This window comes from Leptosomus discolor, chromosome 1, assembly GCF_034619465.1.
Source record: "Leptosomus discolor isolate bLepDis1 chromosome 1, bLepDis1.hap2, whole genome shotgun sequence".
Classification (NCBI taxonomy): domain Eukaryota; kingdom Metazoa; phylum Chordata; class Aves; order Leptosomiformes; family Leptosomidae; genus Leptosomus; species Leptosomus discolor.
Window position 1 is genome coordinate 147,092,089 of NC_141391.1, and position 18,125 is coordinate 147,110,213.

Sequence of the window (18,125 nt, forward strand, 5' to 3'; positions counted from 1 at the left end):
TGTGAAACAAGGTTTAGTGGTGATATGTAAAATTAACTGTTATGTGTGTAAAAGAAGCAAAAAAGTAAACTTATATGATCCATCATTAAAAGAACATTAAATTCTGGAGAATACCAAAAAAAGTTCTGACTGGAGGCTGCACATGAAAAAAAGCCTTTATTTTATGTGCACAGAAATCATAGCAGCAAGCTGGTATCAGGAGAACAATCTGAAGGTTGTTGAGTGTACATGTGGGCCATTTAAAGCTCTCTTGGAATAAACATTTTCCAGGAAGTGATAAAATGATGCTCTGTGGCCAAAAGCATCAGAACTATGAATTTCATAGATTTAAAATATACTGTACAATATCTTCTCATATTTTCATAGGTCAGGTCCATACATCTCAGGCATGAATTGTTTCAACAGAAGCCATTAGTGCTGAAAGACAGACATAGATTAAGTTACTCTATTTTAGCAACAACAGAGTATCATATAAAGCAACTCCTGGGATTAAACACAGCAAGGAATTTCTGACCTCATCCTAGCAGGTCTTATCAATGGTGTAGAACATAATAAAGCATCTTAGAAATCAGTTCTTTCCAAAATCAGTTTTTCTGATGAATAATACTGCTGTCAAGATACTTTGGCAGCAAGATGCAAAAGCAAGCTTGTTTTTCAAATTCACAGAACTTTGTATGAAAGCCTGTTTATTCTGAGTTTTATCCTGTTGTACATGGCCACATCCAAATGTTCTTCATATAAACCTGGTAATAATAGCAAAGACCCTAATTGCTCTTACAAGCGACAGTCACAGTTTGAAAAGGGATGCAGTATTATTCAGTTGCTACACCATAATGGCAGCATAGCTGCAAGGTGTTCTGAAGTTCAAGTGCTCCACCCAGAGCTTGCTGCATTTTGGCAATTGCTAAAAGGACTTCCATAAATAGCTTTTAAGAGTTTGTTAGTAAAAACGTTTCTGAGCTTTGGATTCAGGTGCCTGTATGACATTTCATTACCCCTCCATTACTCAGTGTAAATGTAATGCTTAGAATGCAACAATGTTAGTGGTGCACATCCAGGTTTGCCTCTGCAAAGCAAGAGTCGTGACAAAGAAAGCAGCTTTTGTGTTAATGGGTTTTTCCTTAGTCCTACAATATCCTATGCCACCAATTTCCTACGTCAAATTCCCCTGGCATTGTGCCAAGAGTATCAGTTTACTAATTGACCATAAAAGCCAAATATAGGTATTACCTCACCATTCTCTGAAATCTACCACACATTTTCCAGATGCTGCCTGAAAAATTTGGTTGCATGTGAACAGGGCTGATCCCAGAGCTCCGAAGTTCCCTCTGCTGCACGGGATTTCTTGCATCTGAGAGACACTGAGCGCTCACATGTTAAAAAGAGCTGCCTTCCGGCAAAGCGCAACAGCCCTGGAATACTGGAACAGCAGCCCCAGAAGGTGAGGGGCAGTAAATACCGCTTCACACATCTCCTATGTATACTAGGCCCAGCCCATGGCATGAATTTGTTTTGGAGCTCCTAGGAAACAACCAACAGAGGCATCAAGGGCAGCAAAGAAACGTGGAATATATTTGCACATCACTGAATGCTTTTTCCAACTCAATTCAAATACTGAACAGCCAAAATAAACATATTTCAAGTTCTAGAACCCTTCCTTCATTACCGTGAGGCATGGGTAAGCAGAGCGTTAGTTTTACCAGCGCCATCCCAGGTGCAACGTTTTGTCATAAGCGATTAAGGCCTATTTGTAAAATCGTACTGAACTGTAACTTAATGTTACAGCTGCAGCATTACCTGGGAGGATACACCACGCTGTGGGATGTCAAGGCTTGGGCATTAAGTTACAAAGAACATCACTATATGAGTGCTTCACTTTTGCTAGTCTCATGTTTAGCATAAACCCTTAAGAAAATCAATTTGCTGATCTGATCATTGGAGCTGATGACAAAAGCGGAAAGCAACTTAATGCAATCGGTAATAAATTTCTGTTGAAGTTACAGGTCGCTTCCCCTTTCAAGACAGGCGTGCTGTGGCTATGGACGGAACTCAGCAGTGTAGTTTCAGTTTCACTGCTGACCTGAAATTGAGTGGATGGGGTAATGTTTGTGCTACTTAAAAAGAAGATGTGTGATAAATGCATGTGTATTTATACGGTGAAACTGAAAAGCATTAACACAAATCACTATTTTCAGAAAAATCTGAATAGTCCCACTTATCTTTTAAAAATATTTTTGTAATAAAACTTTTGAATAGAAGTCCAAATGTCTGAGCTAAACCTAATCATGACAGACCACATCCATTAGGAAGCCAGCAACACAGGTGGCAGTACTGAATGTGAAGAGTGCATTTTCCACTCTCTCAAAAGGAGAAAAAGTTGAAAATAATTTCCTTTTTTTCTTGGTGAAGAATAAATATTTTCCTGCCCATAGTTCATACAAGAAAGGTGTCTGTGATTAATAAGTCATCTAATTTTGCTAAGATGAAAGCTTGGCAATGGAGATTGGGACAGTAAATGAAAAACTGCATTTTTGGATCTCCTCATGCTAAATGACTGAAACCATCTCGATTTTAAAGTTTTCTTAAGTTACCTTAGCTATGGCATTTAAAATTACCATTGAAACACAGCTCATTCTTTCATTAAACGCTTATTTAAACAGGTACTTCCTGACAACAAAGAAATGTGGACTGATCTAAATGCTGGTAAAGTGCTGAAGTATTCACACTGGTATCCTATTAATTTCTTTTAATACTTGCATAAAGAAATATACTTACTTATATTTCCATTCATTAAGTAGGTAACACTACAGGTCGGAACATGTAAATCTAGCCTAACTCATGCTTTCTGACTTGATTCCTAGAAGAAGTCACCTACTATAACAAGGGAAGAGAAGCTGTGTAGGCCTATCTCTATAGAAAGAGCAAAAAAAGTTTTGCAATTGTTACATTTCTTCCATCCTCCTTTCTTCCCTTCCTGTTTGTCATGCCTGAGTCATCCATGTCTTAAACCATAAACTCCTTGGGCCATCAGACCATTCCCTCCTAAGCAGCAGCACTAAGATGGAGCTCTAGTTGCCAATTACAATGACTGAAGCATCAAGGTTCATTTGCACCCGAGCACTGATGCTCACACCTTAACTGGGTTTCTGTTTTGTAACAGCTTAGGTCTCTCATGTAATTCAAAGGGCTATTATCTTGCCAGTTGTGCAGAATGTGCTTGATAAGCCAATTAGTCCTTTCTCTTTGTACTTGGATAGAGAATTCATTACTTGCAAGCAAATCAATACATGTAATTGGTTTGTTTTCTGGTTAGTTTATATTCAACACTGCAGAGAACTTTGTCTCGCCAAGCATTGTCTACAAATGTTTCTGGGAAGAATAACTAGAATACATATACTTAGAAAAATATTAAGAAGATGGCAGGAGGGGTGGGAAAAAACCACGTACTTCTCTGCAACTATACACACATGAAATGTGATCCTTCTGTGAGCTGTGTCTGTGTAGATGGAGCTGGCGACAGTGATGACTCTGGTGAAGAAGGCAAGCTTTTCACTGCAAGTCATACAGCAAGACAAATAAGAATACAAGTTACAGAAGGCATGATTTCAGACCATAATAAATATAAGCTTGAAAACCACCACTTCAAGCCATAATAAATACAAGCAGAACCAAATTAAAGATACACAAGTAAAGACTTAAAATCTGATCAGCACAATAAGCACAACTTCAGGGGAGAGCACAGCTGTTCTCAAGAAAGATCATTACTCAGGCCTATAAATGACTAGTAGAACACCAAAGGAACAAACAATGGAGGTATGAATGCTGATGTGTTACATTGCAAAGAGAGAGGAAAAAAAAAAGTAAAATTTAACTAGTCGTGATACTCCCAGACCCACTTTTATACCCCAGCTCAGATTAACTAAGCATTTTCTATTCTGCTGAGCACTATAAAATGTATTTACAAGTTCTGGTTTTGATTATCAAGTCACAGAACAGATTGCTGACTGCACTACAAAGGTCCAGGTCACCTTTTATATCCATAAATTGAACCATTTGGTTTACATAACCATTCCCATCACCAAATATACTAATAATGTTTAAAATTTTATCTTCTTCCTCTCCTACACACTCCCCTCTTTTTTTTCCCCTCAATTTCCCAAACGATTTTGCTTTATTCCAGCCTTCTCTTCTTGCAAAGTAGTACACCACCAGTTGTTTTACCAATCATCTAGTGTTTTCTGTTTCTTCATCTTTTGTTGCTCCTGAAAACATGAACAAACTGGGGTCTTTTACTTGCTAGTTCAAAATCTACTAGATATATTGGAAACTCTCAAGGATTGCTCAATCTTGGCATACCTGAGGCCATCCATTAGCAAGGAGGCAAGGGTAAACAATCTATACATATCCAGGATTGAGATGCTGTTCTACAAGATGAACAGGGAAGGATTTGCTCCAACCAACAACTATAGTATGACTCAATTTCTGGCAATAGATATTCAATTCCCTTAATGAAATGCAACCACAAATTCTACATTAAAACCTCAGAAAAATGGAATTTCTGTAATTGTCCGCGGGGAAACTATTTTTCTCTATGTTATTAAACCATACGCTTGACATCTAGACTAGCTCAGCACTTTCAATTTGCAAGGGTTTCAGAGCATCAAAAGACATAACCAAAACAAAATAAAGCTTTACAGATGTGTTGTGTAAGCCGTGCTTCAGTCAAACTTTTCCGTACCTGCTGTTGCCTGATTTCCTTTTGAAGACTGTGCTGCTAATTCAAAGGAAGACATAATCCCTTCTTGCTCTTGAGCACTAACTACTTCACTTTCCTCTGAGCTGGTTTTGGGTTTGTGGTTTGTAACTGTGGTCACACACTGCAAGCTGGTGAAAAAAAGCACAGTGTTTAGAACTCACGCTAACTTAATTTCAGGTGTTAACCACTAAGTATAGGAGTTACAATTTAATTTTCTTCTGCTACTAGAAAAAAGTTGCAACATGCAAGTTTGTGTAATATAAATTAATCAGGTATTTTGAAACCCTTCTACCTTGCAAAGTTAGACTTAAAAAAACCCCAAACAGTTCTGGAAACTGAATTCCTTTCCTTTATATACTCATGCAGTTTCCTACTGCAAGATATCTATTTTGCTGAAGGCTGCTGTGAGAAAGTTATGACCTAATGTAAGAACTCACTTAGGACCTGCAGTGCAATTTACACTACAGTTAGGAATCCTTAAAGAGGAATATCCTAGACACAATATTGCTCTAATTCAGCAATGCTCCAAACTAGGGAAACAAAAGTTAAAAGCAGGAGATCTAGAATAAGCTGTTTAGTCTGCTCCTAAATAGCAGCACTAGAGAGCTCGCTATGGAAGCCCTGGCTGAAGCTTTCATAATAAACTGATAGAAAGCTTGAGCTGACATTACTAAACACATTTTGTATCCCAAAGCAAGGATTATGAACATATTCTGTTTATAACTGGGGCAATACTTGAAAATAAACATTGGTTCACCCTCCAACTCATCACCTCTTACTGAACCCTTGCAGTGGTTAGGTTTCTCACCAGATTTCTCTATATGTAAACCACTCAAAAACATATAAATATACCTTTAAGTATTTATGGCAGTATTTTATTAGTTGCTTGGTCCGTTCAGCTAATAAATACAATGTGCAAGTTTAAAATAGCCTCTGAACATCTTGTTTTATTTTTACCTTATATCACCATCATGTATTTCTTCCAATTTATTTTTCTTTTCCTTTTCTGCTTTCTCTTCATTACTCAGTTCTTTTGAGTCAGATACAACATGTGCATCTGATAAAAGATCATCAGTTTTTGTCAGCTATAAAAAAAATCGAAATAATGAAACAAAAAGCTGTTACACATACGAAGTGGCAGATAAGAAATACAGTATCAGGAAACAGTTTTATTAACAGACAAATTTTGCCATCATGTATACTTAGTAACTCAGAATTACATAACTTAAGAAATTTTTATCAATACCATTCAAGTTAATAGAGTTATCCTGAAACTTATACCAGAGCCAATGGGCAGGGCTCGGCTTAATAACTTCCAGAACTTATCTGAACTCTTTGGATTGCAGTCTGCCTATTTTTTCATGCTACCCCTTCTCTTTACAACCCCAACAGAGATTCCAGCTACTGGAATATATTGCTGGGAAGCCTGAACATTGCTTTTAAAGGTCTGATTAGATATAACCAACGTAAGTGTAATACATAATTTTCCTTTAAAAGATTTGCATACTTAACTCTCAATAAGAAGTGTTTTTAAAGTATAACAACAGATTATTATCTGATTTTATACCATTCTCCATCAGACATGTTTAAAAAAATTAAATATAAAATAGGAAAACAAAAGGAAAAACGAGTGAGGAAAAGGAAAAGTAAAGGATGATAAATTAAAGAATATGGATAGAAAAGAAGAAAAAAAACCCCTCTACACAAGATTTAAAAAACATATTAAACTATAAGCAGAACACGATTAGTAGAAACAACTCCAGTAATCTATTCTTCACAGTCTGACTGTTTTTGCTGAGCATTCAGGTCACTTTAGTACCAGAAACACCAAGGTATCTCACTGCCAAGTGAGTTTGAGACTATTTCAAGACAGAAATCAATCCAGTGACCAAACAGCACAAACCAGAGCTACTGCCTACTTCCGTGTATAAATTGTTGTGTCAGCTTTATCCTGCTTCCTATAAACTGAGGCACTATAGCCAACCAAACAAAAACACTATAGCCAACCAAACAAAAAAGTCAGGTGTATTAAATGATTGTCAAAAACGACACTGAGATATCTTAAGCAATGAACAGATCAATGATTATTATTTAAAGATGCATTAGTATTGGTTCTGTTTCCAAAGAAGTGAAGACTATAATTTTGTAATTTTCCAGTCAATCATGATAGTAACAGATAAAGCTAAGTAAAAAGAAATTTAGGAAATCCATATACCAGAAAATTCACTATCTCAGCTATAGACAGATCTGACACAATTTGGCGCTTCTATTTTTGTTGGATGTATTTGTTATACCCAAAAAGAAATCTAAATCTTCCAAACAAAAGGAACTGGCTCAATTTCCCATGCTCTGCTGTCTGTGGCTCAAAATATCTTTCTGCTGCAAGACAGGCCGATGAACAGTTCAGTAAGAGACAGTTTAGTACCTCTTTAGTAAAACGTGAATTATGTTCTTGTTCTCCATCATGTTTTAGTTGCACTATTTCTTCTCCAGGACTTTCATTATTTTGTTTCAAATTATTTTCTCTACTGGTGCTCTCTAATTCCTTTACGTTACTAGATACAGTATCATCCTTTTTTCGATTCTGTGGAACAAATTGATATATAGACGTATTCTTAAAAAATTTATCACAGTCTCTGTTCCGAGTTTTGCGCTCTCCTCTGACTGCGATAACAAAAAAATACTTAAAACCCCTTAAGTATACTACCTTGCAATAAGGAAAATGGAAATTGTTAAGCACTTGGAATTTGCTCATTTTTGTACATTTCAAAACAGTTCAGCCTCTCTAACAATTCTTTTTCTCTGTAAGATTATTGTAATTTCTGCACTGCCCCCCGCCCCCAATCTCCAGTGAGTCACTTTTATCTTCTGAAACTTCATTCATATTTGACTTAGTCACACACAGGCTTACTAGCATTCTTATTTGCATTCATAAGCACTGTTTTTTTTAAAAAAAATAGCTATTCCTGGTTAAAAAAAAAAAAGGATGGATAAAAATCTGCTCTCAGTACAAAATCCACAGTGCACCCACGCGCACTTTCTCCAGTTATCTTGGGTATCTTCCAAGCCTATGCTGTTAACTGATTCAACAGAGAACAATATAGCATTTGATAATGGCAAGAGGACATTACTTATTTCTTAAAAATACATGCATTGCACCTAGAAAAATTTGATATAAAAATTTTGAGGAAGGATGGGAGAGGTGACCTAAGATTGTGGACTGCGAATATTATGTTGGCAGAGTAGCAAACTGCACTGAAGTGAGGTTCATATACGTCTTACCAAACTGAGTACTAGGGCTAGAGAAAATAGGAGCCATGAAAGTAGTAAATCTTGTGGCTGAATTCCTGTGATTTAGCACATGCACTCTGTTAAGAGGAAATTTCACGTAAGCCAGTTCACAAATCAATCCCTCTACTTTCCTAACTAAACATGCACCCATATCATACACTTGTCCCAAAAATAACAATTGTGAAGAAACTTCCTTTTGTATTTTGGTAATCACTTAAAAATGACACAGTGGACTGTTTATAAAATCCTTTTTTCCCCTCCAATTCTTAAATAATCAAACCCCTGTTGAAAAGACTTTCAGCAGTTAATGCCATTGCAGCATTTTTCTGTGTAAAAATCAATAGGCACAGAAATTATGCTTTTAAAAATAAGAGCTATTACTACAGTAATACCTCATCTTGGGGCTTTTTGCCAAACAGTGTTCTGGAAGAATTAAAGTTGTGATAAACAAAGTGATTTTGTAGCACGGACTGCTAGCTAAATATTCAATTCAGACAAGTTCTAACTTATTCTATAAATTTCTTCTCCACGTAGCACTGATTTCACACAGAAGACTACAGAACATGCTGACATGAACAAAATTCTTTTGAGTTCTGTACACCAAGTTGTGCTGGCACAGAGGATTTGTCCACTTCGCCCACTCTGCTCCCCACGTGCTGGCTAACCAGGTATGACAGAGACATCGCCGCAGTTTCCCCACCTTGAGGTATAAAATGATACCGTAGGGAAGTGGTAAAGCTCAAACACCTCCGTAAAAACTACAAAAAGAAACATCTGCAAAGCTTTGCTTTGCACATCCTTTTCTTGGAAAAGGCAGTGTTAATCACAAAGATATTTGTAGGAGCCCCCTTCATATACAACATCCATGATGTCATCTCAAATACAGATGCTCTAATGCAAAGGCAAAACTTAAGTTCAGTGTCTTTGGGGGATCCAGCGCTGTTGAAGGAAAAGTAATTTTTGCATAGCTCTGAAGGCAGTTTAGCATGCTCAGAGCCAACAAAACCCCCAAACCTAAGACTTATTTGGCAATGCGTGACTTCTTAACAGTGCAATGCATTTAATCTGGTTTTGGAAAATCAGATGTTAAAATGTTATGAAACATAAAAGAAGGTATTTCCATGACAGTGTAAAAAATAAATAAAAAAAGAAACCAAAACCAGTGTGGTCTGCGGAAAAAAGCATGCCAGAAGATTAGGGAAAAAAAAAAAAAGATAACTCCCTCAAGCTATTGAAAAAGAAAACTAATTCTTCGCAGTTAGAAAGTAGTAGGCTGTCTAACATCTGCTACCCTGAATCTGGTATTTTTGTCCTGAAGTGGCGTGGGGTATTTTGTTTGTTAGTTTGGTTTAGGGTTCGTTTTTTTATTATTTTTTTCTAGACATATATTCAGGATAGTATTTCCTGGGTAATGACAAGCAGTTATAAATTCCTCCTCTCTCCCCACCTGTAACCACTTAATAAACTCACTTCTTTGCCTTAACTGTTTGAGTGAAAACAAAACTAAGGATTCTATTTTTATGTAGTTATGGGCTCAAAAACCACAGCAAAACAGCACCAGTTAGGAGCTATCATCAGAAATATACATTCCTACCTAAAAATGTTACAGATGTCTGAATATATTACATGGCAGAAAAATCTTCATAATTTATACATCAACTGAATCATGATTCTCCCTGACACTGCTTTGAGTCACAAAGCTTTCAATTTCATGTTGTTTGCTACATTTGACAAAAAACCCTGTTAACAAACATCACAATGCATAATCAAACATATGTAGATTTGAACTACTTGTTTCCAAAAAGACAAAGAAGTGACTTCAACTACCATTAGGTATAAGCATGAAGATCGTCTTCTCCCTGTCTTGTGTATGGCAGAGAATTGAGACTGTTACTCTATACAAGCAGCCTCAAATAGACACCTATATTATCATGTGATTTTGGAAAAAGAACAATTTTGTAACTTTTTTTGGTAATTGGGCACATTAAAGTTTTTCAGTAATGTAGGTCCCACCTGTGCCAATTTGAACGGATTATCTCTGACAAATGACAGACTCTGTGAAGGAGATTGGTCTGAAACACCAATAATATTGAGTCCTTTTCTCTTCTCTCTCAGGCAAGCTTGTTGGTGTCTCTTTATTCTTTCCATCTGTTCCTCCACAGTCATTCGAGGCCGTGTGCTTTCTGCAAGACACAGCTGCTCCACTGCACTTCTTGGTCTTTCCTTAAATGGAAGAATATATGTATTTGTTTTAAAAAAGCAAGAGTCTAAGCTGTTTAGCTTATCACAAAAGATCACCTAATGATTTACTGAAAAACAGAAAAATAGTGGACAAGTAAAGGTCTCCTATGTATGTGAAGAAAGTACAAGAACCAATTATTAATAAATGAACACTGAAATTCAAAATAAAAGGAATAATTTGCTTTTTTTGAACAGTGACATTACCACCACCAAAGATAAACATTAAGATAACGGGGAGGTGCTCTCTCAAAGCCATCCTATCAAGTCGAAACAATTTACCAGACATTACACAACGGGCAAACCTAAGTTACTTGACTGAGACAGAAACATAATCGAAATTTAATGATCCAGGACATTTATACCAGTTGATCTAATAGTGATTTCTGCCTTTTTATTTCATGAAAAACTACAGCTGGCCATTATTTAATGGCAAGTGCAGGCTAAAACAAAATGAAATGGCCTCAAGTTGCACCAGGGGAGGTTTAGATTGATATTAGGAAATATTTCTTCACTGAAAGGGCTGTCAAACACTGGAACAGGCTGCCCAGGGAAGTGGTTGAGTCACCATCCCTGGAGGTGTTTAAAAGATGTGTAGATGCAGCACTTAGGGACATGGTTTAGTGGTGGACTTGGCAGTGTTAGGTTTGCGGTTAGATTCGATGATCTTACAGGTCTTTTCCAACCTAAATGATTCTATGAATTTATCATCACTTAAAAATCTGTAATCCTAAGCATTATATTATTCCCAAAATAATAACCGTCACTTTACCCACTCTGTTCTGGAAATTCACTGATTTTCAGATAGTTCTGTACTTGGTAGGATAGAAAAAAAAAAAAAATTACTTCTGGCTAATCAGCTGCATTCAGCACATTCACAGTAACTGATTTCACTTCTCAAAAGTGGTATTCTTTCTCCAGCCAACATCCTGTGAATTTCTCTTTCTTCTCCTATTCTTTCCTACAACTTCTCCTTTTCTATTCATCTAACAACTATGGCAAAACTTTTCCCCCTTTTGCCTGAACTACCTGTAAACCTCTGTCTTCAACCCAGAGACTAGAGGACATTCTAATCTGAAATTCCAGGCTTATTACCTCCATATTGCTTACTGTATCCTTATTTTCTGTCTGCTTGTTTTTCCCCCCAAATAATTTTAGTAATAAAATAAATAAAACCAGTATTTGTTATACAAGGGCTGTTACATTGCCAAGTACAAGTCCTTCATAAGTTTTAACCAAAGATTCTTCCTGTTCTTTCAACTCAAGCGTGAACTTCAGTAGCTTAGTAGATTTATCATTTTCATTTAGTTCTTGCCCAGTTCGAGTGTAGTGAAATCTCTGTGCAGTTTAACATACATGACCTTTATAATGTTGTCATTCTTTCTACAGCTGTCTCCATGAACCTAGTATATTTTTATACCAGTGAATTTTATGTAAAGAAAATTAAAAATGTAACTATAACTTTTTAAGTAACTACAGAAATTAAACTTAGAAATTAACACATAACTACCCACTAATGCTCAAAGGTTAATTTAAAGTACCGTTCTTAGATCTATCTTCTTATTCTTCCTCAAGGTGACATAGGATGCTATTGTTGAAGACTCTGGCGTTGGCGATTTGGTTCTGGGTGGCACAACTCCCACAGGAAAATGTGAGCCTGCAAAACAGTAAAGCAATACACTAAGTGCTACGCAAAACATTGCAAAAACAGTTTACTGTTTTCTAGAAGATACATGTTATCACCTTGGAAACTATTCTTCAAATGACAACGAAGATCTTTATGCTTAACTATCACATCTGTTAAGGCATGCAGGAAGCCCCTGGCCTGAGGTTCAGCTAACTGAAGAGAACATGGAAACTACTGCACATGGCACAAGAAAATGCTGGACATAAAAATATAAACATAAAAACTTTGTCTGTGAGAAACAGACAGAAGTTAGACAGCACTTTATGGAATGGCTAAATTTCACAGATAGTTGAGGGGGGATTACCTGAAAAACAGCCAAACTTCACAGCTAATTGGACAGCCATACTGGGGAGTTTTTGTGGAACAGAGTTTACAAGGCCAGCAGTGTCTAGGTAGCCACACCAGTGCTACCAGTTACGGCCAAGCTTACCTAGATAACGGTGTCAAAGAAGGAAAATTTAGCAAAAGTGGGACCAATAAACCAAAAGTAACTATGGGTGGGTTGTTTATTTGGGAGGAAACAAAGGCTGTGAAGGGATGAAGCAAGGCAGACAGGAACAAACAAGTACGGAAAAAGAGAGAGGAGGTGGGGAATAAAAGGGACCAGCTTTGCCAGTATGCTCGTCTGACCAAACCCCATGCCTTAGCATGGCAGTGTGTCCTATCTTCTCGTTAAGCTTAAGTATTTTCCACGTGAGTATGCTTTCCCTTCTGTGTATGAGAGCACAGGAGATGCTAGTGATCTTCACACCAGGCTACCCTGAGAGTAGGAGGTAGCTACAGAGAGATCATAGGTCTGGGGGCCAAAGACAGGAAAGACTGCAGGTCTGCAGGTTGGCTACTGGAGGGACCATAGGTCTGGCCTGCTACCGGGGGGGAAGCCTTCTGTCTGTGAGATGCTAACGAACTCAGGAGAAGACTAGATGGCAAGGAGAATACAAGGTGCGGGAGCCAGCTGTCCAACAGACCTTAGGTCTAGGATTCAGATACTGGAGAGGTCAGAGGTACTGAGAGTTCACAGATGAAGACACCATAGGTCTGGCCAGCTCTTGGAGGGACTTGTTTGTGCGTATGCACGCGTGTGTGCTCACGTCTGTATGCGCATGAGATCAGGGAGCACACTTTGAGCCTGGTTAGCTGGCGAGTGAGAACAGGATCATGCTATTTGGGGTGTTCCACTTTCATGCGAGTGCTGGTCTTGTTTCTGTGGTGCCTGGAATAGCACCACTCTCAAACCTCCTTGAGTTATCTGCCATGGTTAGCTGTGGCTGTGCTTGTGCACAGTGGGACTATGTCCTCAGCCTTGTAGCTCACTGTACTTAGGGATATGGAACCGCAGCAGCCAGGCTCCGTCTGGTCAGGAGCTGAGGATATTCTGTGTCCTGATGTCCACTTGTAACCATATCCACCACTGGTTACATGTGCTTATTTTTGCTTCTTGATACATGGAGGAAATCAAACTATTAAAAAGTTTCCTTGCTGATTTTGCCTAAAAAAATAGATATAATGTATTTGCTAGCCAAATTATTTCTCCTTGTTTTTCCTGAGGTTGTACAGATTTTAGAGAATATATTGACCCAGTGAAGGCTCAAATCTTTCTCCAAATTGTTTAACAGACTGACAAAACAGTCTGGAGGTATTTGAATGCAAAATCCATCATTCAAAACAAAAACTATAAAGCAACAGTTTGGGTCTCCTTTAGACATAAAAAGGATAAAACACTGCAGAAGTCCATTTTCCTTCTGTATCACCTTTATATTTATGACTCGGGTTGTAAATTTCCTCTGCTTGCAGACAGCTGTAAGGGTTACTTTACATAGCCCCATTAAAACATTCTCTTTGCTGATGTTTGAAAAGAGAGGGAAATGGCTGACATGAGAAGCGTCTAGTACAGTAAGGTGCACAACTAACTAGAAAAACATTTTTAAGTTTCCTCTGAAATTTACTAATTTTAGAACCACCCTCAATAGGAAACAATGTCATTTAAGTATGACTTCTTAAAACAGCAAGAGAGATGAGCTGCCTTTGAGTTTGTTTCTTTTCAGCTTAGAAACTGTTAAGATAGAATTGCATAAAAATGTGTTGAAACAGCATATAGCTGCAACGGCATACACACAATAAGGAAACTAACCAACCAGGAATGGTTGTATTTTTCCTACTGCATGGGGACTGTTACTGTAACTGAATGCCCAGAACAAGAAATATCTTGTTAGAAAATTCACATGCTCAAAAGTGTGGACGGGATGATAAAACACAGCTACGATAAACTTACTTCGCTCTCTTGTTTAAGAAGATGAAAAGGCTCTCACTGCTTGCTTGCTACCACTGCAGTCATTCTCTACCCTGCCCCTAAATAATATTTAGATTAGAAGAATTTGTATTATTGCTTTCCCTTACTGAGGACTGTTTTTCTACAAATGGACATAATAAAATTACTCCTGTCTTTACAGAAGATACAAAGCAGATTGGGGTGCTCAACAAGTATTGGTTTGCTTTATATAGTCAGTGTAAGCTTTCTTATATTGTCTTGATAATTATTTTCCCTCTTGTCATAAATTACTATACATAATCTGGATCGCCACAGGTCAACAAAACCAAGGCATGTTGTCAGAAAGGCAACTTCCTCAATTTTGGTTGTTGATAATCAGCAAACCTCAGGCTAAACCTTGCATTTTTCGCCACCAAGTTAAAAGAAAATTAACATCTAGTGAACATTATACCTCAGCAAATACCACAGTGAATCTGAATGACTAATTGTCTGGTAAGTGCAAGCTTAATTGTATCATATATCATAGGGCTGTTCACATTGTTTACACCCAAAAGGTATGCTAAACCTTAGTTTAAAAAACTTCCACTACCGTTCTGTTTAAAATAATATCCTTACATGATCATAGTTCTTGGTCAAATTCTGGTACTGTTGCACCAGCCTGCTACATACATGCTTAGTCAAACTACCAGAACAGAAGACAGTGATCTTGCTGGCTCTGCAAACATCAACTGTTACGGTAAAAAAATGGGTAGGTTTAGCTACTTTTTCTAAAAGCTCTTAATATGGTTTTTGGGAGGTGCTCAAGCTGCTTTTCCCGAAGTCACCTTTAACAAACTATTCTGTGTGTTTTAACAAACAGAATTGAGAAGCACTTCCTGGTAAAAGACTCTAGCAAGCAATTAGTAGCTTTTATGGAAGCTAGATGAAGAGAAGAATCTAAAGCATTTAGCAATTGCAAAGACCTTTATTGTCTGTACACTCCAAGGTCATGATCATTATTCCTATTATATCAGAGGACAGAAGGCAATTCAACAATTACAAGATTAAAAAAAGAAAAAGACATTGTTTCCCTGCCTTATGAGAGCCTGAAAATTCTGTGGTGCTGCCTTTTTGGACGTTCCAGTGACATAACATCGGGAGCTTGATTCAAAAACTGAATAATTGTTCAAGGGCAAGAACATAAAATGGGTAATTGTTCAAGGGAATGGTGTGTGGGGAATGTGAGTGATGTGATTAGACATGGTGTCAATAAGGATTTCAGGGTTGTTGGTGAGTGTAATGTTTGATTTTTCTGCGGTGTAATTGACTGAAATCTTTCTTGTCATATAATTAAATCATTATTTTATAGTGGAAGCTGTTCATCATATTAAGAAATGGACAGGCTACAAAAATACAAAAGATACAGCTTCTATAACACAGTTAAAGCTTTGTATTCCTTGTGAAAAAGGCTGAAAGGTTGTAAACACCACGCCTGGGCACAAACCTTTAACAGTAGATTCTGATTCTGAAATCTGTTCTGTTTTTTCTTCGCCATTAGACTCATCCACTTCTGCTACTGTAGTTAACTCCGGTTCGCTCTTATAAAGTCTATAATCAGGACCCTGAGGAACAAGAAGTCACGAGGTAAATAAAGAGGCATTTTTGTACAAGCATTTATGTCTTAAGACTCAAAACATTCTGTGACGGCTCCGCTCTCACTTCAAGACAACGTTTCATTGTTCAAGTGCTATTGCTGCAGTATTTCTTTGTAGTTAATTTGAGTAAGTACATTTGCAGGCTTTCAGAAATTACAGAAAAAAAATTGCCATAAAAATGTGGAGGGCTTCCCGCCCCCCTTCATTTAATTGATATTCAGGAGACAAATTTATATAAACCTTCAGCAAAAACTGAATCTGAGCCTAGCATTTTAAGAACTTGTGAGTAGAATAATCTAATTTTCTGAAATTTACTCAGATATAAGCATTCAAATATTAAAACATTTTGTATATGTGCAGAATATATGACAGGGAAATGTGAAGAGCAAATGATGGAGCTATAAAGTAAACAAAAGTAAAAACGTAACACAAAAGTAGCCAGATGACCAAAAAAAACTGTGACTGCGCAAAGGAAGGGGGATGCTTCACGAACAATGTGGCAGCTTAAGCCACTTACACAGTAAGATCCATTTCTCTGATATCCTTGAACTTGGTGAATCTTCTTTTCTTCTGGCAGATGTACTGGGCCCCTGCTATAACAGAGCAAGGAGCTGCTATCACTGGGCAGAGGGGGGATTATGGGAGGATGCTCTGTAAAGTCATAGGACCGAGGGAGTGGAGGACGAGGTGGGACTACTTCCTCTTCCTAAAGATTGTAGAATAGTCACCTTATTTAGATGTGCACACCTGTTAGAACTGTTTATAACTTAAAAAGAAAAATATATTACCATAGCTACACCAGCTACAGATTGTGGAATTAAAGGGACAATGTCACGCTAAAAAAAAAAAAAAAAAAAAAGGCCAAGAGAACTTTATTTTCTCTGTATTTCTTTGGGGATTTTTTTGTTCATTAGTTTGCATTTTGTTTTATTACTACCATTTAGACTCAAACACTTCAACATTTTCATTATTCAGCTTACCAAGATTTTCAATTCTAACACCTGCACTTTCCGTTGGACATGTATGAACTCTCTGAATCATCCTTTTAAAAATTAAATTCAGTATCTTTTAAAAGATTTTTACATAAATTAAGACTTTTATAAAGTTTAGAAAGCAAGACAGATGTATACTGTTTACACTTTAGGTAACCATGACAATGTCCCTTTAAAACTGTAACTTCTAGCCAGATTTTCAGAGGAAATGAACATTCGGGAGCTCCCACAGTTTCAGTTGTTCTTGTGGGTGCTCTGCCCATCTGAGAACCAGGCTCAATACATGAATAGACATATAAAGCAATGTATTTCTTCCCATGAAAAGTGCGGTGGGTAGAAAACAAATCCATAAATCAGGGTATACATTTTAGAGTAAGAGGCTAGGGAGAGGAAAAGGTGAGAAATGGAAAATAGAAACATACTGGTGAGAATATAAAGACACAGAACAAATCAAAATGTTAGAATTACTAGTGGAGATATCAGTCTTTAAAACTAATTCATAATGCATTATTTTCACAGAAACATACTGAATACATACTTCAGACATCCCTAAGCCAATTATAATAATGTTCATTTTTATCATAGTTATATTAGAAATTCAGTGATGCTAAAATGGTAAATATGCTAAAACCATACCTCATTTTTATATTTAATAGCTGAAAATGTCCTTGATCCCATGATGCCTGTTTGAGGGGAGGGGGAAAGGCGTAGAAAGAAAGAGAAAAATTGTTTTCAATAAACAGCTTTTAAAATAGGAACTATAACCTGTTGCTATCAAATGCACAAAGCATCAACTTGAAACAGATGACTGCTTTCTTCTTTTCTCAGCAATTGTATAATTTTTTCAAACATACAAAAGCAACTATGGAGCTTATCCTTTAAAAATATATACGATCCAGTCCCACTTCCTACGAGATAAAAACAATCAGTTTACCTGCCTCCGAAGCACTTCTTTGCTGTTTATGTTTACTTAAACCCTCCATGACATCTTGAATTCTCCACAGTTCCTTCTGAATCTGAGCACGATGTATCCCTGCTGACTCAGTCTGCCAGTAAATAAACAGCACATATAGGCAATAAATTGGAGTACATTGCAAGCGGAATAAAATAGAAAACCTTTTTCTTTCTTTAGACTACAGTGCATATCCTTTCCCAGTGAAGGAAAACAAAGTGCAGTAATGACAGACATTCTCCTGCCCCATAAAGTGCAACATTCAAATTTTGTCAGAAACAAAAAGCATAAGATTAACTAATTTCA

At 37.1% G+C, this 18,125-nt stretch overlaps 1 protein-coding gene across 4 annotated transcripts in view; it reads right to left on the reverse strand.

Moving 5' to 3' along the window:
• Window positions 1-398: 398 nt before the first annotated feature.
• The window catches only part of PLEKHA5 (pleckstrin homology domain containing A5), a 169,606-nt gene continuing 151,879 nt past the window's right edge, over window positions 399-18,125 (reverse strand). For 2 of the 4 annotated variants that reach the window (XM_086466878.1, XM_086466871.1), the window contains 10 exons: window positions 17,802-17,913; window positions 17,504-17,550; window positions 15,725-15,842; window positions 11,827-11,942; window positions 10,061-10,270; window positions 7,182-7,340; window positions 5,714-5,841; window positions 4,739-4,884; window positions 3,468-3,552; window positions 399-417 (listed from right to left, as the gene is read on the reverse strand). In XM_086466878.1, the coding sequence (XP_086323004.1) occupies window positions 399-417; window positions 3,468-3,552; window positions 4,739-4,884; window positions 5,714-5,841; window positions 7,182-7,340; window positions 10,061-10,270; window positions 11,827-11,942; window positions 15,725-15,842; window positions 17,504-17,550; window positions 17,802-17,913 (1,140 nt within the window). Of the gene's footprint in view, window positions 418-3,457; window positions 3,553-4,738; window positions 4,885-5,713; window positions 5,842-7,181; window positions 7,341-10,060; window positions 10,271-11,826; window positions 11,943-15,724; window positions 15,843-16,392; window positions 16,582-17,503; window positions 17,551-17,801; window positions 17,914-18,125 lie in introns of those variants that run through there. The other 2 variants (XM_086466887.1, XM_086466863.1) reach the window with 2 other exon arrangements.